The sequence below is a fragment of the Notolepis coatsorum genome (assembly GCF_963971535.1).
Source record: "Notolepis coatsorum genome assembly, chromosome: 7".
NCBI classification, from domain to species: domain Eukaryota; kingdom Metazoa; phylum Chordata; class Actinopteri; order Aulopiformes; family Paralepididae; genus Notolepis; species Notolepis coatsorum.
The window spans coordinates 31,148,660-31,174,911 of NC_140171.1; the positions used below are offsets into that span (position 1 = coordinate 31,148,660).

At 41.6% G+C, this 26,252-nt stretch overlaps 1 protein-coding gene across 1 annotated transcript in view; it reads right to left on the minus strand.

Moving 5' to 3' along the window:
- Positions 1-26,252, minus strand: part of dnajb14 (DnaJ heat shock protein family (Hsp40) member B14) — a 38,201-nt gene that overhangs the window by 7,664 nt on the left and 4,285 nt on the right. The window contains exons 2-4 of the mRNA XM_084319529.1: positions 18,788-18,938; positions 7,228-7,373; positions 534-725 (exon numbers count right to left, since the gene is read on the minus strand). Coding sequence (XP_084175655.1) covers positions 534-725; positions 7,228-7,373; positions 18,788-18,938 — 489 coding nt within the window. The remainder of the gene's footprint in view (positions 1-533; positions 726-7,227; positions 7,374-18,787; positions 18,939-26,252) is intronic.

The window sequence follows — 26,252 nt, forward strand, 5'->3', positions numbered from 1 at the left end:
TCTCTTTTGCCCCTTCCTCATCTCTCTCACCCCCCTCTCTCTCTATATCTCACTCACACACACACACACACACACACACACACACACACACACTTCAGAAACAAACATTAATTTTTTTCATCCCTCCCCTAAGAGGAAGACAAGTATTTTGTGTTCAGAGTTCATTTTGAATTAAATGCTGCTGACTGAGGCTATTGTGATCTTATAACCCTAGAACAGCCACACAGCAGTGTTAATTAGGCCAATATCCCAGAATCTCAGCTCTCAGCAGATCAACGCATGCCGAGCGAGCAGTCTTATTTCTCATGTTCATCTTCCCCTTGTGAACCACAGAAAAAGAGCAATCAACAGTGTTCCAATTTCTTGTTTAGCTAGCTACTGGGAAACTGATAATTGGAGACATCGGTGCTATCAAAATACATGCAGCGAAATAATCTCCATAGCACACAAAAGGAAAACATGAATAAAATACGTGTGATGTTTATTGATCAATAATAACCAAAAGATTGTTTGATGGGTGTGTTTCCGCTTACAGGAGGGGAAGCCGCCCCCGAAGAACATGTTGAAGAGGTCCTCGGGGGTGATGTCCGCCTCGAAGCCCCTATGGAAGTCGAATCCTCCTCCCTGGGCCTGGCCTGGGCTGCTACTAGGTTCATCCCCTCCCGTTAGGTCATACTGCCTTCTCTTGTCAGGGTTGCTCAGCACTGCGTATGCGTTGCCGATCTCTGAGGGAAAACACGACAGAGGTGCCAAAGAGATGGGGAGGGGGGAAAAGGATGTTAGAGATCGGTTCCAATTCCATTGCAAACTCCTATTTGTCGTAAGTATAGATCCTTTCACCGCTTGATGACGTTTTGGGATGCGCACGCAGTTTGGTTTCATGGAGTCTCCGAGAACAGTCTGGATGAAACCACACAACGTCAAGACAATCTGTCGGTGCCGAGCATCTCTATCCAGGATCCCTGGAGTCTCTTTGCACACAGTTTGGAGGCAGAGTTTTTATATTGACAAAATACAGGGTCTATACAATATTCACAACGTGTAAAAACCACTGATCAAACTACCAGGCATCATGTGGTCCATTCTCAGCACTCGCAGCTCGAGTGCTCAGAGATGGGGGCAGGTGAAGATCTCCGCCTCTGGAACCACAAGTACCCTTGCTAGCCTATTATTGAGTGGTGCCAGAAGCTCCCCTCCTGTGCCTCCCCTCACCCCCTCATCCTCTCAGCATCCCCACCATCTCAAACCTGTACCTCCCCTCACCCTCAGCATCCCCACCATCTCAAAAGGATGCTGTGAAGTGGTATAAAAACTCTTTCATGCTTTCAACATAACAACCTACCTCAAAATATAGTCTACCCATATAACTCTGTATGATAGCATGTATAATAATGCTGTGGATATATTTATATATTCACCGCGTACATAATATATTAAAGGTCCCATGTCTTATAAATGGCCTTTTCCAGTGTTTAGCATTGTTTTCTAGCAATGTGGGGTTGTATCAATGGGATTTGACTGTTTTGCTGACGTGAATAAGGCACTGGTTGTAGTCACCGCCCACAATCAACAATTGGCTCAACAACAGAGCGAGTGGAAACACTGACACTTCCTAAAACGGGTTGACGTGGGTGGGTGCCGACAGAGAGAATCAATCATTCGCTCAACAACGGAGCAGTGGGAATAATGCGGAAGCGGTCTCCCTGTCCCTCCCTCTCTCTCTCTCCACGGTCCACCTGCATTTTACACACAATCGCCGCTCACACAGCGCACACAGCGATGTATCCTCTCTCTCTCTCTCTCTTATACATGTATCACGGTGTGTGGGTGACTGTCACTCACTGACTGTTTTTTTTTTTTAACCTTACAGATGTGTTCCATAGACTCACAGGAATTGTGTAACAATGCCCAAATAGTGAAAGGAATAGCAAAACATGGGACCTTTAAGGCTGTCAAAGTTATCACGTTATTAACGAGTTAGCGGCAAAAAAAAAATTACGCAAGATTAATGGGCTGTTTTTTCTTTTTGCTTTATTTACCCAGGGTAGGTTGAATACTCTCATTGATACTATGTTTGTTTCTGTGAGTGAGTGAGTGAGTGGCAAGAGAGAAAGAGAGCTGGGGGAGTGTGTGTGTGTGAGAGAGCGAGAGCGAGAGCGAGAGAGAGAGAGGGGGAGGGGGGGGGGCAGGTGGTGTGAGTCCTCAGCCCTTGTGTCCCATAGTCGAGCAGACTGTACACAGAGCAGACTCCGCGGAGGTCCGCGCGGACTCTTTGAGCTTTTGATCTCAGCGGACGTCCGCGCGTCAGAAAATAGGAGCTTCGCACTTTGCACTCTGCTGTGGGTCTGCTTTGACTCCCTTTGAGTCCGCGCGGACCTCCGCGGAGTTGCTCTGTGTACAGTCTGCTCGACTATCATCCTTAACAAGTTCCTAACTTTTTCTTTCCCCTATTATTTCATGCACACTTTATTCATTGTTTTAAATTATTATTTTCTTTTACGTTATTTTGTGCATCACTCCGTTTTGAATTTGATGCAAATTGCAATGCACAAGGGTCATCCTTTTGTGTTAAATGGCTGCTTAAACAAAAAAATTGGGATGAATACCGTAATTCCTCTAATAGTAACCGGGTCTCAAATACAAGCCGGGTCTCTATTAATGGCCGGGTGCGCTCTTGAGCTAAGCAATTATAAGCCGGCCTCCTAATACAAGCCAGGTTACTAATATACTGAGCTGCATACTGAGCTAGTTACTTGATTTCACTTTGAAAACGTTGAAATGACCAGTGACCACCTGTAATTGCACCGTTTACTATTTCATACAGTACTTGGTTTCAATAAATGAACCCAGTACATCTTACTGGGTTCAAACTGACACAAAATGTTGATTTATTCATTATGATCCGTTTGAAAATTTGAAATATAGGCCTCCCTCTTATATAGGCCTCCTCCTAATACAAGCCTGGTACCCGCTACAGTTGAAACAAATACAAGCCGGGGTTACTATTAGAGGAATTACGGTAGTTCAAGTGTAAAGTTCAACACACTACTGAGTTAGTAATCATTACTATGTAATGTTATAGTTACCGGTAGTAAGGCTTTTTGTTGGGCTTTTATTTTTTCATGATTTCAGCATTTTGTTTTACAATGCAGTTTGCACATCTTAGTTACTTGAAGATTCTGGACAGTATTTCTCATTGTGGCAATAAATAAACATGCATTTTTTTTTGCATAAAGCAAGCATTTGTCTACTCTTATGTTCATAAGAGTATTAAAACTTGAAAAAGATCAGTTTAAGGTAGATTTATAACAGATATAGATACAGATATACAACAAAATATGCGATTAATTTGCAATTAATCATGATTAACTATGGACAATCATGCGATTAATCAGATTAAATATTCCTTTGATTAACCTTGATTTACCCCGTTGAATGCCACCATCCACTTCAATGTTAGCGGTAAAAACGCCTAATCTATGTTTTAAATTATGGCTATGTGTCTAATCTGCCCGTCGCTTATCAATGACTCGTTTGCAGTCAACATTGTCGAAGCGGATTTTTTTTTTTTTTTTTTTTTTTTTTTTTTATAAATCGGTTCATATCCTTTTTATAGCATTTCGAAAAGCAATCGTTCTCTCGAAAATTTCCGGGAAGATAGAAAGATTCCCTCATAAACGGCATTTATTGGAATATTCTCGAATACACTAGACACGTTGTCATTTGTAGGGCTGACCTTCGAAGCTTTTTTTGGCAATCGAAGCTTCGGGGCCGAGCTTCGATTTTAATTTGAAGCTTCGAGAAAAAAAAATTAATTATAATAATAATGTTGTGGGACTTGTACAGCACTTTGGTAAACTTTGTTGTTTTTAAATGTGCTCTATAAATAAAGTGGATTGGATTAATTAATTAAGTAGACCCTTTCGTGACTGTGACGCAGCCAACAAGGTTTCACTCGGCTGCGCTGCCTGGGTGCAGTGGGGCTGCTCTCACAGCCAACGACATGACATAATTATGTTGCAACCTTCGTCTATCAAGCAAACAATTATATTATATTTAATTTATAATTATATCAGATAATGCACCTACAAAAGCAGATGATTACAATTAAATTAGCCAACTTGGTAACACATTAGTCTTAGCAGCATAGGCATAGCCTTATTAATGTTGTGTGGCGTCGCCGTCGTGTACAACGATACTTACGTTTTTTTAGGTGATTTGACAAAGTTGTTGTAGAGTTGTGATATGCCATTTTCTTCTGGCATATCTGGCACTCTGCTTTTTGGGCATTGTCTTCGCATATTTTAAAGTGTAACCACACGTCTGATGACTTCGTCGACATGTCTGCTGCACATGTCCTTGTTGTTTTCAACACAGATAATCTCCACGTGCTTGTTGTAGAGAGGTGGAGTCGAGGCGCCGCTTACTTTCGTTTAAAAAATCTATTTTTTTTATGTTCAAAGCTTGTTCCATCAAACGAAGCTTCGAAGCTTCGAAGTATTTAAGACAGCCCTAGTCATTTGTCGGCCTATTTATGAATCGTTTTCAAATAAATGCTAGATTATCAATAGTATATGTGTACGTATGCACGCTATAGACGCGAGCTGAAAAATCGATTATCTCGTTCCCACAAGATCACACACGGCACATAGGGGGACACGCCGTTATCTCAGCGAAAACAGCTCAGATTACCCCAAGACTGGTAACATAGACTCCTTACCTTAGATCAGATGTTCTCCAAAAAGATTATTCCAATTCCTGATCGCCATTCCAAATATCGATCGCATTTACATTTAGTCATTTAGCTGACGCTTTTATCCAAAGCGACTTACAAGTTCTGTACGACAAGCCATCACGATCGCGTTGATTGATTGATTATTGGCTGCTGTGAATATATAATCCAGGCTGCTTTCCTTCCCGCGATGACTTCCATGTTGATCAGACTTCTTGCCAGCACAAGGAGCCAGCTGGCGCCGCCTCTACATATCTACAGATCCCAGGTCAGTCTAAGCGACTGACCTGCAATTACACAGGGATAGACGATAGGGGCGCTTTTTTCCATTCTGAGCTCCTGTAGGGGCTGGTGTACCAACGGGAGACTCGGTTGATGAAATATGAATTCAGATCGCTAATAAAAAAATAAAACGATATTTGTCGTCGTGGGCACTCAATGGGGGGGCTGATAAAACGAGTTATGTTGTCCGTGGCACTGAAAGGGTTAATATATATATATATCCATATCCGTCTGAATATATACCTGCATATAATCCTTTCTATATACCTAAGTATACACCTGCATATAACCACTATAACTCTGTATGATAGCATGTAAAATATTTATACTTACCATACATTTATCCACATCTGTCTGTACATAACTGCATATTAGGGATGCTCGATATTGGCTTTTTTACCAATACCGATATACCGATATTGTCCAACTCTTAATTTCCGATACCGATATCAATTGATAGATATATGCAGGGTTTCCCCCCCCCAAAAAACGGAATAATTTCAGGTAATTAACATTACATATCTCTTGTTGTGGAATTAACACAACATTATGCATACTTTTGACAAATAAAATCAGAATTTGTTCTTACTTGCCTGGGTAAATAAAGGTTATAGAAATGTTAAAAAAAAAAAACTATACCGATATTTTCCGATATCACATTTTAATGCCGATATCGGCCGATAATATCGGTAGGCCGATAATATCGGACATCCCTACTGCATATAATATTTTTTACATATCTGTAGATAATATATCTGTACATATCCCTTACCTACTCTTACTAGTTATGCTGCTGGCCAGTATGGCTTACTACCATAGTGTACTTATACCTGTATCACATATCAATATTACAACTCGCATACATCTAATTAGCACTACACTCAGTAGTACCAATTCATATATTTTATATCCAGTTTAATCACCTGTACATTACTATTGCTTACCATTACTTTAATGCTACATTTGCACTCTGGTGGGATATAAAACCTATTTTTGTTGTACTGTACTTGTGCTCTATAATGACAATACATTTGAATCTAATCTAATCTTTCATACAAACTGGATTTTCTATGGCAGGCAGACCTGTAGACTTTAAGGATTGGGATTTTCAATAATATAAAGAAATACGTATATTATATATATTTTTTAGAGCAGTGGAAGACAGGAACACTGGAGTGTGAGGAGGTGATTGTATGACATGCGATTAAGAAAGTCATCAGGCAAATTCTAACCCATGACATTGCAAATAGGTGGCAGCCTTAACCTACTAAGCTACCAGGCCACCTTGTATTTTTAACCTGGTACCGGGCCGAGATTTATTTCTCATCATAAATAGATCAATACAGTCGGTATTAATTAATGTTGCGTTTCTTTTTCAAATGTAGCCAAGAGTAAAGACCCTAACCCTATGCGCATTGCATCGGAAACCGGAAGATTTAGACGTAAGGAAATTATGCCGTCATGAAATCGTTGTAGTCCTAAGAAAGAGGAGACCCAGGGCTTTCGATGGATGTTGAAATTTCATAAAACTACACTACCCAGCTCACACCAGCCGCTGTCAAAGCTGCAGCCGGCTGACGTGAAAGAAAATATACCGGCGTGATTTTCGTGATTATATCTCACAGGTCGAACAAACCTGAACGTTATTGCCATAAAATACAACATATATAGTTCCTTTACCTTTCTGTGAACGTCTAGAAAAATATAATATATAAACATAGGCCTGATATTCAATATTCTATTCAGATTTCAATGGCAAAAACCCCTGTAAATCATCTGCCCTTTATTAATTTGCCTAGATTTTTAGTACACTTGATCTCAAGAAGGTGCTGAATGAGCTCAGTGGCAATTTTAGTCAATAGTCAATGTTAGCATGGTGTTATTCAATTATAATATATATTCTCCTTTGGTTCATTACAATTTACTCAAGCATAGTAACAGACAATATTTCTGACACTGGAAATAAATTCCCTGAGGTCCATAGATGTCCCTAGATACCAAGAACATGCAAATGGACCTTGTAGAAGTGGAGCACTATTCCATTTACTTGGGTATGTACTTTTAGGCGAATATTCTGAAAATATGGCTAGGGTTTAAGAGGTTAATGATGAAATTGCCTCGCTACTCATACAATAAATATGATGGCCAACAACAACAACAACATCATCAGTGGATTAGGAAGTCAAGTGACATGACATATTGAATAGGATTACTTTTAAAGGCCTCCGTGGCTCCAGGCGCATGGTTCTTGTCTGGGTGGAACTTGAGGGCTAGTTTCCTGTAGGACTTCTTCAGATCCTCATCACTGGCTTCTTTACTGCTGCCCAGTACTTCATAGTAGTCCTTACATCGCTTTATCCTGGAGACACAACACAGACACGCAATAGAGCGGTTGAAAAAAATAAACAATGTAGCCATTCATTTGTTACATTTTACTTTTACACTTACTCGTTCATTCAGCCAGCAAGACAGTCACAATTAGCCGCTTTGCCCCATACACCTTTTATAAGACCAGTTAGCTGTGCATCTATGACACAGTGTGTCCTTGTCATGTTGTCATCATGTCCAGGGGCAACAGTTGAAAATGACTACTAATACTGGCACATTTACAGAAATGTTTATTCATTTGCATTGTTTAAGTTCAAATTAAGTAAAGTTCCCAGTCATCCTTTTTTTTCTTTTATTGTTATTTTCCTTTTCCTCCTCTGGCCAGGGAATGTAAGAAAGGCCCATCTATGATTGTGTTTGCCTCTCCTTGGCCAGGGAAGCAGTGGCTTGCAGACAGACACCACTCGGCTTCTATGCAGTGGGCCAAGGCACAGGGACATGCTTTTCACCAAATGACAAGTTATCCCTTTCAGCTTGAGTGGCTAAATGTGAACACGCTACACTTCCTAACATGTTCCTTTATCATTTGGAATGCTAGAGCTTCATCTACTAGGCCCCTTCGGGAATGTAAATGGTGTGTGTGTGTGTGTGTGTGTTTGGTTGGTTGTTAGAAGTGCAAAAGTCTTAATAAGGCAATCCTTTTTAAATGTCTTATGTAGAGTTGTTCCGATACCGATACCAGTATCGGAAATTCCTCCGATACTGCCTAAAATGCTGGTATCGGTATCGGCGAGTACCCTCTAATTCTGCGCTCCAATACCATATGACATTATTTATCAACAACGCGGTCTGCTGAGTGAGCATTATAAAACAAACGTGTTTTTAATCGACCGTGAATTAAAGTGTCAATGCCATTTGTCATTTTAACAGCAGATACTTTCTTAAATGCCATAGTCCCGACAGAGCGCTGATGACGGGGGGCTCTGCATTAGCTGAACAGCTAACCGAAAGCTAGTTTTAGCTTTAACGTTACCTTGGCTAAAGTTGGGGCTATTCATAATCCAGCAATAATGGCTGCAGACCTGCAAGCAAAGTACAGCGAGTTGGCACAGGAGTATTCCAAGGTAAATCACTTTTACACCAGTAACGTTAGATTACCTTGTTTCCATCTAAAGTTAGCTGACGTTAACCTAGCTCACATTAACCTAGCTCATGTTAACGTGGTCACTGATATAAGTTACCTCTCGCACACAATTAATGACATGTTGCGGACAGCCATATCGGTGACCCATAATTTTTTTTTTTTATCCACTTTTTCTCCCATTTTTTCTATATTTTCTCCCATCCCAATTTCGTATCATCCAATTCAACCCTCCCCTGTCACGAACGCTGTTTCTTGCCTCCCACAAGCCGGCTGCAATGTGGACTAAGTCATACATAGCACAAGTCCCCTCCGGTAGTTGAGGTAACAGCAGTCGCATCTTTTCACCTGCGCAGCTCGATCTCTCAGTGTCGAGGAGTAACGCGTGGGAGGCTCACGCTGCCCCCGACACTTCCTGATTCTACTGCGCAGGCGCACCAACCGACTTGTAGGAGTCGCTTGTTCACAACGCCCGATCCCCACCCTTCAGTTTCCCTCCCCGTAATACGGCCAATGTGTATTACTGCGGACGACCAGCTAAACTGAAAACAATGTGGAGAGCTGGATTCGAACACGCGAATCCTAGCGTCTCCACACTGGTGGCGAGTGCCTTGCCCACTACACCACCTAGCCGCCCTGGTGACAAATAATGTTTAGCTTTTAGTGCCAAATGATAAGAGTCTGAGGCGGAGTCTCAAAAGAGAATGTTGAATATTTATTTTGCATAATAAAATCACAACAGAGCCTCTACTAGCTAACTGAAGTTACCGGAGCCTTCTGGAGTGCAACAACTATAATAATGATAATGACTTGGATTTATATAGCGCTCTTCATGAGACCCAGAGCGCTTCACAGAGTCCATTATTCGTTCATACACAGTCATACCGGTGGTGGTAAGCTACAATTGCAGCCAGAGCTGCCCTGAGGCAGACTCACGGAAGCGCGGCGAATAATCATCGCCTACGGCCCCTCCGACCACCACCAACATTCATTCACATGCATACACATTCATACGAGGCAAGTAGGTTAAGTGTCTTGCCCAAGGACACAACGGCAGTGGGATGGACATGGGCTTGAGCGGGATTCGAATCACCAACCCTTCGATCATTGGACAACCCGCTCTACCCCTGAGCCACGCCGCCCCACAACGTCCCCCCCATAACGTCCGTGCGGAATCAATGTCCCAACAACCTTTCCGTGGGTGAACTCATCGAGATAGTTGTCAATTAATGATACTAATACTAATCTATACAATCACCTTTTGTTGAATAAATACCATTACTTTATAGTTATTACTAAAAAAAACAGTATATATAAAACAGTAGCTGTAAAAAAAAAAAAATAATTTAAAAAAAAAGTTATAATTTTATATAATTGTTTTTTTTATTTTTTTTTATTTTATGTATGCACTGGTATCGGATCAGACTATTTTATAATCTGTTACTACAAGGTGAAAACACAACCATCCTGTCACTCAATGATAAAATACAAGCATTCACGAGGAAACTCGAGCACTGGAGTAGAAATGGGCCGGATTTATACATTTCCAGAGCTTGATGGAGGAAAATTAACTGAGTGTGAACACAGTGAAGATGTCTATAACAACTCACCTCCAAGCCCTTCTTGAACGGTTTAAAAAGTATTTCCCTAAGGAAATCAAGCAACCGAACCTTAAATACAGTGTTTCAGAGTTCTGGATATCAGTTGAGGGGGAATACGCATTCGCTGCACTGACTTACCGGTATATAAAAAACAAGTACAGATCACGTCTGAATGTAGAGGATGATCTCCGAGTCGCTGTCTCCAAAATTAAACCCAGACTGGAGTTGTGCTCCAAGCATAGTGCCCATCCATCTCATTAGGTGAGTTGAACATTAGCGCATATGTATTCATTTTATGGTTGTTTGATTATTGTGTTATTTTGTGTAGTTAAAAGCCTCCAATGCTTATTAGTGTGTGAACGTTTGCATGTTTCAACCTCCTCCTATTAGGGCTGCACGATTCTTGCTCAAATGTAACGATTTTTCTCCCTAAGAATTGAGATCACGATTCTCGCACACTATTCTTATTTCGTCACAGCACTTTGCTCTCGTCAGTCAGCTCAGGGCGTCGTTTGACAAGCACTCCGTCAAATGACCACTTTCAGTTCCGACCTTTGTTCCGTCCTCTAGAGTCAGAATGTTATAAAGTGGATGGCCATTTTGGATAATTAGTTACGCTATAATTACACACAAAAGTAAGAAAATATATTGAATGTTGAATTAATAGCGTGTTTTGCTTTACATCGTGTAAGTGCAATTGATATCGCAACTGGGATTGTTCCGAAGCAAATAAGTCAACACGTGAATGCAGCGTGACGTGAATGCATAGGGGAATAGGAGCGAGTGTTTTAATGCAACCAATCTCCATTTTGACGCAAATGCAAATAAATCAGAATTGTCGTCATTTAGAAATAAGATAAGTACATACTCTCAGAACAGTATCATCCCAACATGAGATAAGTTACGTACACTCTCAGAACAGTATCCTCCCAACATGAGATAAGTTACGTACACTCTCAGAACAGTATCATCCCAACATGAGATAAGTACACTCTCAGAACAGTATCATCCCAACATGAGATAAGTACACTCTCAGAACAGTATCATCCCAACATGAGATAAGTACACTCTCAGAACAGTATCATCCCAACATGAGATAAGTACACTCTCAGAACAATATAATCCCAACATGAGATAAGTACACTCTCAGAACAGTATCATCCCAACATGAGATAAGTACACTCTCAGAACAGTATCATCCCAACATGAGATAAGTACACTCTCAGAACAGTATCATCCCAACATGAGATAAGTACACACTCTCGGAACAGCATCATCCCAACATGACATAAGTACATACATACTCTCAGAACAGGAATACAAGTAAGTTACAACAAGTCATCTTAAAGGGAGATTCCGCCACAGGCTTCTAGACAGATGGATGCCAACCCAGTGAACCCACATAACGAACGAGGGGAGACAAATTTAAACCTGGTTGATCAGTGATCTAGAGACAGAGATGAGGACAAAGGTGCACTTTCAGTTTCTCAATCACCTTTAATTTTCCCTCCTGAACACATTTAGCAGGAGATAAATATAGTTTTCTGCGGGAGTTTCCCTTTACGTTTTCTAGCAGAAAATTAGACCAAATATCTTCAACTCATTGAAAAGTGCCAAAGCATTTGGTATCTAAACGAGCAGGGGTAGGGGTGCACCGATGTAACGGTCGGGTATCGGTATCGGCCGATAAGTGCCTTGTTGACTGCAATCGGCCTATCGGCCGATAAGCTCGAATATGCCGATGGCAGTAGCCGATAAATATCCATCAATTTGTGTAGCGTCGAGACAAAAAAAAGTTCACTCGCGACCTGCACAACGCCGTCCCCAGTCCCCCCCCCCACACACACACACACACAAGCTACTGCATCAAAGTTACTACTTATGATTAACAAGGCATTCGTTTTGTGGCATTAACGTTATATAGTTAGTGTTACACGTTCAATAACATCAGCATATTATTTACCCGAACGTAGCAAGCGTTCATACTAGCTCAGTTCCTTCCGTTGCTCACAGAGCCCTGCGTTTTACCCATTCTGCAATCTGTTAATAACGTTTTCAATCAGACACATGTATAGAAAGGCTTTGTTTTATTATAACATTAGTTGCAGTAAAATCATTATGCCTCATTTAAGTCATCCTGCGGAGCTAAAAGCTAAACGTCAGCCGTGCCGCTATTGTTGTTGTTGTAGAAAAGCTCTCGTCAAAATCAATGGCGGACAAAAGCCGAATGTATACGCGCTTGCCGATTGGTGGTAACAGCAGAGGCAGGTGCAAGCGGTGTGTGACGTAATTGGCAGAATCGACTGTCAATCAAAATTTCATTGGTTGAGACAATAGTATCTAGCTGCAGCCCAGCAGGTAGACCATGCTGGGAGAACTAGTATCTAGCTGCAGCCCTGCAGAACATACTGGGAGAGAGATAGTGCTATTTCTTGATGTTTCCTTTTTTTAAGTAAGTAAAGAGGCCTATGTTCATATCGCTGAGCACAATTTGTAACACAAATATACAGTAGTTTCATAAAAAAAATAAAAAAGATTACAAAAAAAAAAGATTACAAAAAGAATATTTAAAAAATATTTAAAAAAAAGTGTTGCCACAAATATCGGTATCGGTATCGGCCGATTGTGTTAGTTGAACAATCGGTATCGGTGGCAAATTTTCATATCGGTGCATCCCTAAGCAGGGGATACAGTGACTCCGAGTGGACTGCACATGCAGTAGTCATGTCCTGTATGGTAAGAATGAACCCTATTCTCCAATCTCTCCATGAATAAGACCATCCAACTGCTTCTTTGGCCGCTTTTCTATATAGCCCCATCTCAGTCTAAATTGGAGCATTTTTTTTGTCTAATTCAACATTATTTTCTCTCTCCCAACCTCTCTCTACTCCATATGTCCGTCTCTCTCTCTCTCTATAAGGCCTCATGGGCAAGCGGCCAGGCCCTGAAAGTTCCCATAGCGATGGCCGTGTGCGTGAAACACTGCAGAGACTGCAGTGTCCTCATTGAGCCGCAGATGAAAAGCCAGAACAACTCAAGACAGAAGCGGTTCCTCTATCGCGGGGCCAAACCAGAACCACAGAATACCACATTCACCACTTCCGACAGCCCTGGTCTCAGCTTACAGGCAACTGAAAATGTCATCCTTTGGAGTTGGCAAAACATGCACTCAGTCTCAATTCACACTAAACGTTATGGAAACATTCCTCATCATGAGTAGTTTCTGAATGAGGGATCACAGCCGGGATTCGCCTGGTCAGTCATGGAAAGAGCAGACGTCCCTTGTTTGTTGTACACTCGGTGCAAGGTGACCCTGCAGGGGTGTAGGTACGACGGAGGGCCGTTAGCTTTACCGCCCAGCTGAGCGTGATGGCCGGCGGAGGATTTAAATGTCATCTAGGGAGGGATAATTACCTCTACGCAGGGAAGATGCAACACCTAGATACAGCAGCTCACTGTGGATTTACCTCATTGTCTGGGGGAATCGCAGAATGTTAATAACCGGCAACACAGACACAAATAGAAAAGGGCCGTGATGATGCAATACAGTGACACAGGCTGTGTTTGTGCACAACCTACTTGGTTAGTATTGTTGACGTGATGAAGCAATACAGCGACACAGCTGTGTGTTTATTCACGACCCACTTAGTTAGTATTGGTGACTGACTGCATGTTGAAGCAGTTTTTATCTTTTAGCTACGACCAGCAGCTCTATAGGTCACTCTGTCGGTTGGTTGGTCGGTCGGTCAGTCCACAAAATCCCACCCAGTTTTCACCCTAGAAGGCTGAAATTCTGCATGGAGGTCAAGTGTGTGTGTACGTGTGTTCATGCTAATTGGCTAAGAGGGGGCATGGCAGTGGGAGTGGCCTATTGCACAAAAAAAGTCAGACTTTGAAGAAGACTTTGAAGAAAGCCAAGGACCATGTGTAAGGACATACTCACACACACAGACAGACACAAGGGTGTGTGTATGAATGCATGTATAATAATTTGCATATACTCAGTGGTAGCTAGCTATTGCAAATTTGTGCTTATTTTTTTTTACCGTGTTCGGTTTACTGTGCTCAGTTGTAAAGAATACACAGAACTATCCAATCAGTTGACCTCATTTCACCAGCAACGTCTTGTGCACTGTTTGAGCGACAAACACATGTAACCCTATGAAGAGGCACCAAGTAAATCACATACAGTACAGCTGGTTACAGTAGGTGGTGCTAAACAGATACAGCCTCATAATCCACTCAAATTATAATTCACTCCTGTTAGCAATCAAAACTTGATCATCTTTAAAATGATAAACCAGACGTAAAGTCGAACATTTGCGAGTGACCTAAAAGATGACGTTTGAAACTCCAATCAGCACAAAATTATAGTATGACAGTATTACGTAGCCTATGTTCTGTCATTTATGTCGCTTGTAAAGTCTTGCTGCATTCAAGTGAGGGGCGAGTCGTGTACTGTACTCCAAGCAGCAACCAGCAGCCTGGGCTAGCGGTAACTCGCAGGATTTAGCCCGGGGCCTTACTAAAAATACCTTATAAAAAATATTATTAAATAAAATAAATGTCAGACTGACGGTAATTGCTGGCGGTACATTTCCAGTAGCTCTGTTGCACTGTATCTTTCATCCAGTGATTTTTTTTATTAATAAAATCAACATGTCCATCTGCTCTCATGGTTATACAATAGCTCCATGAGGGAGCTATGCTTGCTTCTATATGGTACCATTAAATCACAGGACTTGCAGTGGTATTTGTACAGCGTTACATGCAATATGCTTCACGAGTAGGGATTATGATGATCTCAATACAGAATCTAATAATTTACATTCAATACAATGTATCAACATTTAAAACAGTATCTGAACTTCCCACCAAAGTTAGGACAGCCGAAACCCGACCAATCTTTTGCCGACGACTAAAAACACACTTCTTCAAACAATATCTGAAATAAAAAAATAAAAAAACAAATTAAAAACACTATCCTCCTTACGGTCTTATACTATCATGCACTCTTCCTAATATACTATATTATGTCTTCTTTACTGCTATGCACTCAACACTGCAGCACAAGTTTCAGCACTGTTTGATGAACATTGTTACTCAGCTGTAAGAGTTGACGTGTCATACAGAACTTGTAAGTCGCTTTGGATAAAAGCGTCAGCTAAAGGACAAAATGTAAATGTGTCGCTGATTCTCCCTCTCTTCCCGAGGTTTCTCACTTTTCCCGTTTGTCGTCTAAGCCTAGGGCTGAACGATTAATCGATTTTAAATCGAAAATTTAAATGATGCAATTAGCAAATCGCTAAAAAAATTAAAATTGTTACCAGGAAGTCCCATTGAGATACAAGATCTCCTTTGCAAGTTGTTGTTATTGTTGTAGGAACGGTTTGGGAGAGGGAGGTAAGGGGTTTTAGATTGTGTGTTGTGAAGTTTAGACTTCAGAGAGGGAGAGTAAAGTACAGAAAAAAGGTACCGCCATCATGTTGTGGGGCCAAGGTCTGTGATCTGGAGCCCTCTGTTGATAGCTCTAACCTCAGCTCTAATGCTAATAGTAGGCATATAATTTAAACAAGAGCAAATGCCCAACGAGGTGTAAAGATTGTAATGTACAATTATAGTGGAGACAGAAGAAGGCTGCCTCCGTTGAGTCCTTGATGGGTAACATCGAGCTCCATGACCACAGGAAGCCTAGGAAGCTCTCATAGTATAAACCAGACGAGTCTTCATATGTTCTACAGAGAAAACTGTAGCAACACATTGTATGAAACATTACCGACTTTCATAGTGCCATCTATGTGTGTTACATGTTGCATGTGTGACATTCATAGTGCTATCTATGTGTGTTACATGTTGCATGTGACATTCATAGTGCTATATCCATGTGTGTTACATGTTACATGTGTGATGTGTGACCTTCATAGTGTTATCTATGTGTGTTACATGTTACATGTGTTACCTTCATAGTGCTATCTATGTGTGTTACATGTTACATGTGTTACCTTCATAGTGCTATCTATGTGTGTTACATGTTACATGTGTTACCTTCTAGGGATGTGCGTGAGTACTCGTAGCTATGAGAAAAATCAATCAAAATTATAAATTGTTATGAAAAAATATATATATACCGGTATATATATTATATGGATATATATAATATATATCCATCCAGAGCAGCCGGCCCAAAACTCACTTATTGGGGCTAAAGGCAACAAATTATAAACGTGACAATCAACTGTGGCGAGACTGTATGGGGCAGTTACTAGGTACATTGGGAAAGAAGTGGTTTCTATTAGGGATGTCCGATATTATCGGCCTACCGATATTATCGGCCGATATTGGCATAAAAATGTGATATCGGAAAATATCGGTATCGGTTTTCAATTTTTTTTATTTTTATTTATTGTCAAAGTATGCATAATATTGTGTTAATTACACAACAAGAGATATGTAATGTTAATTACCTGAAATTATTCAGTTTTTTTGGGGGGGAAACCCTGCATATATCGGTATCGGTTGATATCGGTATCGGAAATTAAGAGTTGGACAATATCGGTATATCGGTATCGGTAAAAAAGCCAATATCGAGCATCCCTAGTTTCTATCCATACAGTTGAAAATGCCAGTTACAAGGAAATGGTGAATACATTGGGTATATGACTAGTTAGTTAAAATCCACAGATACGTCGTTTCAGATGTGAAAAGCCAGTTAGGGATGAAGAGTTCTATGTGTCAATTTGCAGCCCTATATGTCCATCAACGCCCACTTTATCAATTCTGATTTGAAGCTGGAATCAAAATGCTTGAATCTTCCCTGAGACGTGCAGGGGTTGTAGTAAAAGCCTGAGTCAAGTGAGCAGCAGCATTGTTTGAACTTCCGGTTAAATCTTTTCAAAATAAAAGCTGCAACATATGTCTTTTCTGTATTTTTTTTTTAGTGCTAATAGGGTGAAATGCATAGCTTACAACTGCAAGACATTTAAACACCGATAGTAAGCTATATAGCCTATGCTACAGAATTGATTCAAGAATATAACTTTAAGGGGCACGCCAACATTATGGGAAATAAATAATAATAATAATAATAATAATAGATCAAATTTATATAGCGCCTTTCATAGAACCCAAGGTCGCTTTACAATCAGGACAAAAAATAGGGCAAGGAAAATAGGGGGGGGGGGGGGAGAGGGGATGAGGGAAAGTAGGGGATAATGGACCTAATTTAATCTAAAACTAACTGATGGGGAAAGCCTTGGTGAAGAGGTGTGTTTTTAGAGCGGATTTGAAGGTGTCCAGGGTTGGGGCGTTGCGGATTTCGGGGGGGGGAGAGAGTTCCAGAGGGTAGGGGACGCCACGCTGAAGGCTCTGTCCCCAAAAGTCCGTAACCTGGTGCGAGGGATGGAGAGGAGACCTAGATCAGAGGATCATAGGTTCCGGGATGGAGTGTACTGGTGGAGGAGATCAGACAGGTACCGGGGGGCGAGGGCATGGAGGGATTTGTAGGTGAGGAGCAGGAGTTTGAAGGTGATGCGGAACCTGACTGGAAGCCAGTGGAGATGGATGAGGGTGGGGGTGATGTGCTGCCAGGGCTTGGTGTGAGTGAGAACCCTGGCAGCTGAGTTCTGGACATACTGGAGCCTGTCCAGGGCTTTGCTAGGTACCCCGAACAGGACTCCATTACAGTAGTCCAACCGGGAGGTGACGAATGAGTGGATCAGGGTCTCAGCCACAGAGTCTGAGAGTGAGGGTCGGAGACGGGAGATGTTCCTGAGGTGGTAGAAGGCAGACTTGGTGACAGATTTGATGTGGGAGTGAAATGAAAGTGTGGAGTCAAGGGTGACGCCCAGGTTACGGACTTCGAGAGACGGGGAGATGGAACAGCCGTCAAAGTGGAGGAGGAGATCTCCAACCTTCCCGAGCAGTGCCTTGGGGGCCACAACCATGAGCTCTGTCTTTTTGCTGTTGAGTTAAGTAATTTGGTTGCCATCCAGGTTTTTAGACGCCTACCGTCTTCCCAGAGTCAGACAAGAAGGTAGAAACCAATTTCCTCTGTGTGTTCAGTATAAAGCTATCCACCTGCAAACTAGCCTAGCACAAATGAATGGAAGCGGATACAGACCACTAGCCTAGCTTAAAGAGGTGATTTTGGTCAACAACTAGGCTAGTTGTCCATATCTTCTTGTCTGACTCTGGAGAAGACGATAAGCGTGTAAGTAGGCTTAATGGCCAAAATCAGAATGGCTAAAATGTGGAGCTGTGTCTACTTCACATGTACTGTATATAGCATATTAAATGTATATAGCTCTATGTTTGGTTCCACTGTTGCACAGCTTGAAGTGCCTTGCTGCTGAGGCTCAATGGAAGTGCCCCATCACTGCCTGATCCTCCCCCACTGTCCCCCTACCCCCCACCACAATGGCCCCACAATGTCAACACCCATAAACCACCACCTCTCGGCTGAGTCGCTGCCATTTTTGGAGCATCCTAAGCGGATGGGCGGAGCGAAATTATACGAGTCTTCTAGTTTTTATATAGTCCTATGGGTAGAGGTGCATCAGAGGAGAGTCTGACCAACTGAAGGTACCATATGGAAACCTGGAGGGGGGGGTTTGAAGGTGAAAGACTTTCTAAAGCAGCAAATGCATGAAACAAAGGAAGAGGGTGGAAACAAAGTCAGGCCAAAACACAGTCTGCAACGCTCACCTCTGCACCCCCTCAACCTGATCCTTGCTGAAGCCCTTAACAGACTCCGCTTGGCTGGCCGGCCGAGCACCTTCCGAGTTCTCCGCTGGCTTCCTGCAATACGCTCCATTTCCTGCTGAGCTCCCATTCCTTGTCAACGCATCCAACAAGACTGGAGGAGGAGGAAGAGAAGAGAGAGAGATTGTGGAATGGTGAGGCATATTTAGATCTAGTCCTACATACCTGTCCCTAATAAGCCAGACGGGAGAGACAATGACAACTACCCTGATTGCAAGGGTCCACGTCTTAAAAGGAGCTCCAAATTTAACACAGGAGGGGCTGTTTCAGTGGAAGCCCATCCATAAGCATCCTACCGGTATACAGGTATACAGGCATGCCATGATGTGACATCTTAAGTCTCTCTCAAGAGAAGTCTGCTCACTCCGCCATCTTGATAACGGTATTCATTTCAACTCACATTTCACACTCAAAAATTTAAATGCATATAATAATTAGTGGTTGACCAATTAACCGAAATCTGATTATCAGCATCGACCAAGGCCTGACTGAGCTCACGGGGCAGATAAAATAAACAAAACATGTCTGCAGGCGGCCCGGTCAGTGTGGCTGCAGTGGAAAGATGTTAGCACTCCCCCTTGCGTCACTCTCACCTTTCCACGGCCAGAGGGTGCTGTAGTGTAGAACAGTGGGAAACTGCCAGTAAGATACCAGTGTTGCCTGGACTGGATGTTAACGTTGCCAGAGAAAAAGACGCTAAGACTTGAATGATTAGCTTTCAAAGCTCAGTATATTTAATTGGCCACTCTTAATAATTATATAATGTTTGCTGCCTGTATAATTAGATTGATTCCCGTTTTTCAGTGAGAAAATATGAATAACGTTAGTTGGGAATTGTAACTACAGGTAGGTTTTGCTTACAGGGCTCATAAAACGATTGTATGCGTGTCCTCCAGCCCCCATTCCTAACATTACTCCCGACAAGCCATGGTTGTAACTTGTAAGATGTTCCATGCGTCAGGAGCACAGAAACTAAAAGCAGATTCCCCAAGTTCAGTACAAACTCTAGGTGCTTTAAAGGGGACCTGCATTGCTATTCCTAGCACTATTTGGGCAACTTTACACAATTCCTGAGAGTCTATGGAAGACATCTGTAAGGTTTATTTAAAAAAAAATCATTGTTTTATATTTCTAATGGAGTACTCAAAAGCATCATTTTCCAGTCTCAAGATTTCAGCCTGTTATTGGCTGGGCTCCGCCCATAAGCACTTTCAGTGACAGTCACCCACACAGTCTGCAGAGAGAGAGAACTGTGTAAACACAGCTGCGTGCGAGATACGCAGCAGGTCCCCTTCTCTTTCTCTCTCCCTCTCGCGTTTGAGGAAGTCTTCCACTGTGCCGCGCGCTATGGCTATAGACAGGGCGTTAGTTTCATGCTCCCGAATCGAGAGAGATAGAGAGGGGGAGAGAGATAGAGAGGGGGAGAGAGACAGACCGAGAGACGACAGTGCGGCGCGCGCGTGTGTGTATGTGTGCTCTGTCGCGAGGGTCTATCTGATTCTCCCTCTCTCTCTCGCTCGCTCTCTGTCAAACCCCGTTTGGTGCGCTACAACCACAGAGCCAATCCGATCACTATCCGCTCCATCCTCACCACGTGACGTCACCATGCGAGTCAAATCAGAACGACCTGATTAAAATGGAGCAGGAAATGAATGACCTGAATCCGCCAATATGGTATTTAGAGACACAAACACATTGATACCAACTCCTATTACTATAATACAATGCTAGACACTGAAAAAAGACATTTATAATGCATGTCACCTTTAAGTGTAAGAGCCAATCATTGGATCATGTTACACCATAGAGATGTCCACTCCTATAGTGAAGTGAGATCATTTGGGGCATCTCCAATTATGGCTTCATATAGAAATAGATGCCAATGCAGCTCTCGCCTCTCTGCTAGGGAGGACCATACAACCCTATTATACAGGACACAATGGAGGTCCCCTGACCATCCCCGGTGATAAATCTAATGGCTAAATGATATGCAGAGTCTAAGGGCTTAAGAGTGACAGCTGCTGCATGTCTATAAATCACATCTCCTAGTCAAACACAGACAGGAACACTGCTTCAATGACACTCTTTCTGCTTATCATAGAGAAGCTGGCTCTATTCCTATACAATAAGTCAATCTTTTGCCACATTTTACTGGCAAGATTTAAATGTAATCTTTTCATCAAGCCAAATACCAAGGTATTTATATTATTATTATTTTCTTTTTTTTTTACCTGTCTTTCTCCTATTTTTCTCTGATTTTCTCCCCGTCCCAATTTAGTCGTTGTGCCAATTCCCCCCCTCCCCTACCTGGTTGTTGTTCGCATGTTCTCCCACAAGTCGGTACAAGGGTGTCCTGATGTCGAACGCACGCTTCCTCCGAGACGTGCGCCGTCAAGCCAGTGACGCTCTTTCCACTTTGCAGCGAGGACTCTCATTGGTGAAGTGTAACGCGTGGGAGGGCACGCTATCTCCACCAAGTCCTGCCCCGCTTAGCAAGCGCCCAGACCTGACCTGTAAGCGTCGCTGTCCACAACGCCAGATTCCCACCCGCCAGCTTTCCCACCCCCTAATACTGCCAATTGTATTAGTATGAACGGCCAGCCAAGCTGGTAGCAACACAGAGAGCTGGGCTCAGGTATTTATATTCTGAAGACTCTAAATATCAGACCCATTCACAGCATAATTCTATACAAGACAAGTCATTGTAAACAACATGTTTGGCTTTAGAAAACATAAACATAACATACACAACATCATACATAACATCACGTTTAATAATTTTCTCTGAATATGTTTGTTTTGTAGAAAGTAGTCTCGTTGTTGCCACCATCTTTTAGCTTTACGAATTTCTCCATTCAAAACAGTGTGCTCTGCAGTGCTCCGTCTCATTATATGAAGTGTCTCTAGCTTAACCGTCGTCAAGCAATAAAACACCTCGGTTTGCCAAAGTCAAGTTCTCTCCTTGATAACCAGACAGCAGTTAGGACTAAATGGATTCTATAATGTATTACTATTTAGGGATTGCATCTGGCTTCACAGACAGCCAAGAGAGGATGTAGACAAAACATAAGAGTAGGGATGGGTACCGAATTCGGTACTTTTGAGGTACCGAACCGAAACACGTCGGTACTACAGAGTATCGATTCAAGTGAGATACCGGAATTTATTTTTTAAACTTTTTAAACTTTTTTTTTTCATGTCAACGTTCACACGCACAATATATGCTTACCTAGGATTTGACTTGATTCAACAACCAGGGTATCTGCAGGTTTAGCCCAGTCAGATTTAAGGCTTTTTAAGACTTTTTAATGCCACTCAGAATTAAATTTAATACCAATTTCACGATAACAAAATGGCAAAAATCATGGGTACTCTCAGTACTCATTCAAGGGTACTACGACTATGCCTGCACCTCATGGTACCAAAGCACCTCAAAGGCACTAAAAACAAGATTACAAACATCACAAAACAAACTGGTCAGACTACTGCTTAACCTCACTCCTAAAACCCATTTTTACCCCTGCCCACATTCAAAACCGCTCTTAAAGAGCACCTACGGGAGACTGCAATTCGAAACTGGCCACCGTAAATGTCCAACCCCCCCCCCCCCCCCCCCCTCCTAATGTACAGTCTCATCCCCATCATATATATATAATATTTTCTGTTAGGATCTCTGGGTAACAGTACTGTATATTATTTGCATATCGTATATGTCACAAATGTAACAGTACTACAGTATATACCTGTATGTCATGTATGTCCCTATGCCATAAATGTCATGATGTCATGTATGTTTTTACTGTATTTATTTCTGTATATTTTATTTCATTTTTATTCTATTTTACTCTACTCTTATCCTAGGCAACTTGATTGATTTGTGTTATTATTCTAATTCGTGACCTGTCCTGTCTAAATGTTTAAATGTTGAGCGATTTGCAGTGTCAAATTTCCCACGGGATAATAAAAGTATTTCTATTCTATCTATTCTATGTTGTGTATGTCAATATGAATTCAAAATGGGGGACCCTGATGTAAACAAGACAAACGTCTTTCTCTGGTCTGCATCCCCTTATTATTGTGTGTATTGAGCTGTACTGTATTGTACACATTCTGCAATCTGTTAAATAAAGTTTTCATTCATCCAGTTGTTTTGTTTTTGTGGTTTGGTTGAATGAATACTTTATTTAACAGATTGCAGAATGGGTACAATACAGTACAGCTCAATACACACAATAATAAGGGGATGCAGACCAGAGAAAGACGTTTGTCTTGTTTACATCAGGGTCCCTCATTTTCAATTCATAGTGACATTTATGACATGCACAACATACATGACATCATGACATTTATGGCATAGGGACATACATGTATATATTACTGTTACATTTGTGACATATATGATATGCAAATATACAGTACTGTTACCCATAGATCCTAACATATATATATATATATACATATACATATGATGGGGAGGAGACTGTACATTAGGAGGGGGTAGGTGTGTGGTAGAAAATAAATACATAGGGTGGGGTGAAGCTCTCACTCTCATCAACACAAACGTGTCCTTGCCCTTGTTTACATCCGTGAAGAGATTTTTTGGATGCAAGAAGCCAATCCAAACCTGGCTATGTAGGACGTTTTATCTTTTCCACACGTGAATGTTTTAGCGACTTCAGAGTCAGGGAACATCGCTTGAAACACCTCTCCTAGTCCCTCATTTCCATTGTAGGACTGATGCTTTGCGACCGTATTTAGAACCCACAGTACCTGAGCTTCAAGGGTTGGCGTGGAGCCGAACGTTACCCGAACAGGTGCAGATGTAATTGGTGGTAGACCTACCTGTCCCTCAGCAGTTGATGTGGACAGCGTCGCCGTCGAAAATAAATTTGATATTGAAGTTGTCTGCAGGCGGGTTTTTGCAGAGGTAAACATGCTTAGCGCTGTGCATGTGTGACTCGACTGCTTTTATTCCCATCGTTCCCAGTTTAAAATCCTTTTTGCAGAGTTTGCAGCGGGCCTCGTAATTATCTTTCACTGGGACCAACCACGGTGCAAACCAGTTCTCATTAAATTTGCACTTTCCCATGTTAAATTAACGAGTGCAAATAAATACAAATCAATTAAACTAAACTAAACGTCAGCGTTATCGCTACGGCTTGAATAACGTGTTACATATGCTCCGGTGTTCTGAAATAGCTCCCGACGGCGACACACATTAAGGACCACATTAAGGTTCCGCCCCACTGCGTACCGTTTGCGTGAAAGAAAAAAAAAAAGCCTGATTTATCTCCCGTTAATAGTTTCCCCCCAGATTTCACAATGAAACATAAGATGACATGGCATGTTTTTAAGACCTCCGAAAGTCGGATTTAAGACATTTTAAGACAAATTAAGGCCTTAATAGTTAATAGTTGAATTTAAGACTTTTTAAGACTTTTTAAGGTCCCGCGGACACCCTGAACAACAAAGCAGTCGGAGCAATGGCAAGCCGAAAACTGTCGAAATTGTAGTTATTTGAAGTTTGGATTTTTTTTTACGACTGAGGTAGGTAAATAAAATTTCTTGAGACTAAAGTACCGAAAAAAGGTACCGTTGGGTACCGGTATCGATTCACAGGTACCGGTACCGTATCGGTTCAAATGTGAAAGGTACCCATCCCTACATAAGAGTACTGATAGACTGGGATGGTAAAAACTCATCTGCAAGCCTCTACTGAACTGGCAGAATGAAAAGGAGGCACTGGGAAAATATAGGTCATTGTGTTTGTGCTTGTTGACCCATGCAACTAAACACATTTAAGCTGCAAGTTGTCAGGGAATCTCTATACGGCCAACTGAACATTACTATCCAGAACAACCTCTATTGTAGAATTACAATAATTTTACAATTTTACAACTGGGTGACAAGTAAAACTAGTTTCCTCCACAGTGAAAGACTTGAGTATTCCGTTATGGTGTAGGGCTCCCAGCTCTAAATCAAAAGATGTACCCATATCCCAGACAGTATCCAGTAAATAATTCACTGTGTGGAGCAGCTCAAGGATTTGTCTCTTGATGACATCATCACTAGAGTCTTGTCTCTCCAGTTTTCAGCTTAAGAAGATACTTGTTCAGGTTAATAAATTTAAACTGAGCTAGGCTATTATGGTATTATAAAAATAACATGTGTGAATTATATTTTAGAGTGGATTTTCCATTTAAATATCCCATTACAAAATAATGCCAAAGATGTTGTGTTGGTCTATCCTTGAGGTGCACTAATTAACACATTGGTCACCAAAAACGACTTACACCGTTTTTGCCCGCCATGCGTTGACCGCCAATAACGGCGTACGCCGTTTTTGGAATCAATATTTAATTTTTTCACCATGGCATTCATAATTCATCCAGCCAACCTCCGGACTCCAGCGGGACCCTGTATGAGATTGCAACGCCTCAATACCGCCGCCTGGTGGATGGTCGGGCGAGTTACACTCTCGCCAAAACCGGAAGTGCCGATCGGTGCGTCAAGGAAATCCCTCCGGCAGTCACATCTTGTTACGGGACTGCAGACAAACACTATAGTGCATTTGGATCGCTTCCATAACGCAATAATCGATATGATTTCGGCGTTTATTGCGCCATACAAACCGGAAATGGATGTAGGAGATCGGTGTCAAATAATTGGGATCTTTCTCCTCCAGTCTCATCGGCGCACGGTAAGAGGACACTAACGTTATTTCACTGCAAACCATCTGATCCAGGGTTAGAAATTAACATTTTTTTTTCAAGGGCTTTTTTTGCCCCCCTTAATTGATTTTCGGGGGCTTTTTTTGTATTTCGGGGGCACAACATTTTTATAATGAAAATTAACATAAAGATTATAAAACATTGTTGACACTTTTTTTTACAGTCTTCGTCCCTATGTTTGATAACGTAATGTTAATGTCTCCATATATAGGGCTCTACGCTAACCTTTTTCCCAAGGAGCTCCTAAATAAAATGTTAATAAATAAAATCTAAATACAAATTTAGGAGCACACAGAAATTTAGGAGCACAGTGACAATTGTTCAAGTAACACACACACACACGCACACGATGTGTGACATCATGGCTTGGTTTCATGTTTTGAGGTACCTTCAATTATCTGTAAATAATACATACATACTCTTATCTAATTAGATTAAATATTATTGTCCCTGAGGGCAAGTTGTGTTGTTGTCTTGATATATCTACAAATAGCAGACGAATAACCGGTTGCCTCTGGATCAATGAATGTCTAATATTCAATAATATTATTAGATATTTTATTTTTAACATCCCTAATTCCAACAGTCAAGAGGCTTGTTTCAAATTGATGAAAAACCCCACACACGCAACGTTTGTGAGTATAGGCTCTGGCCAGATCGATCAATGAAATACGTTG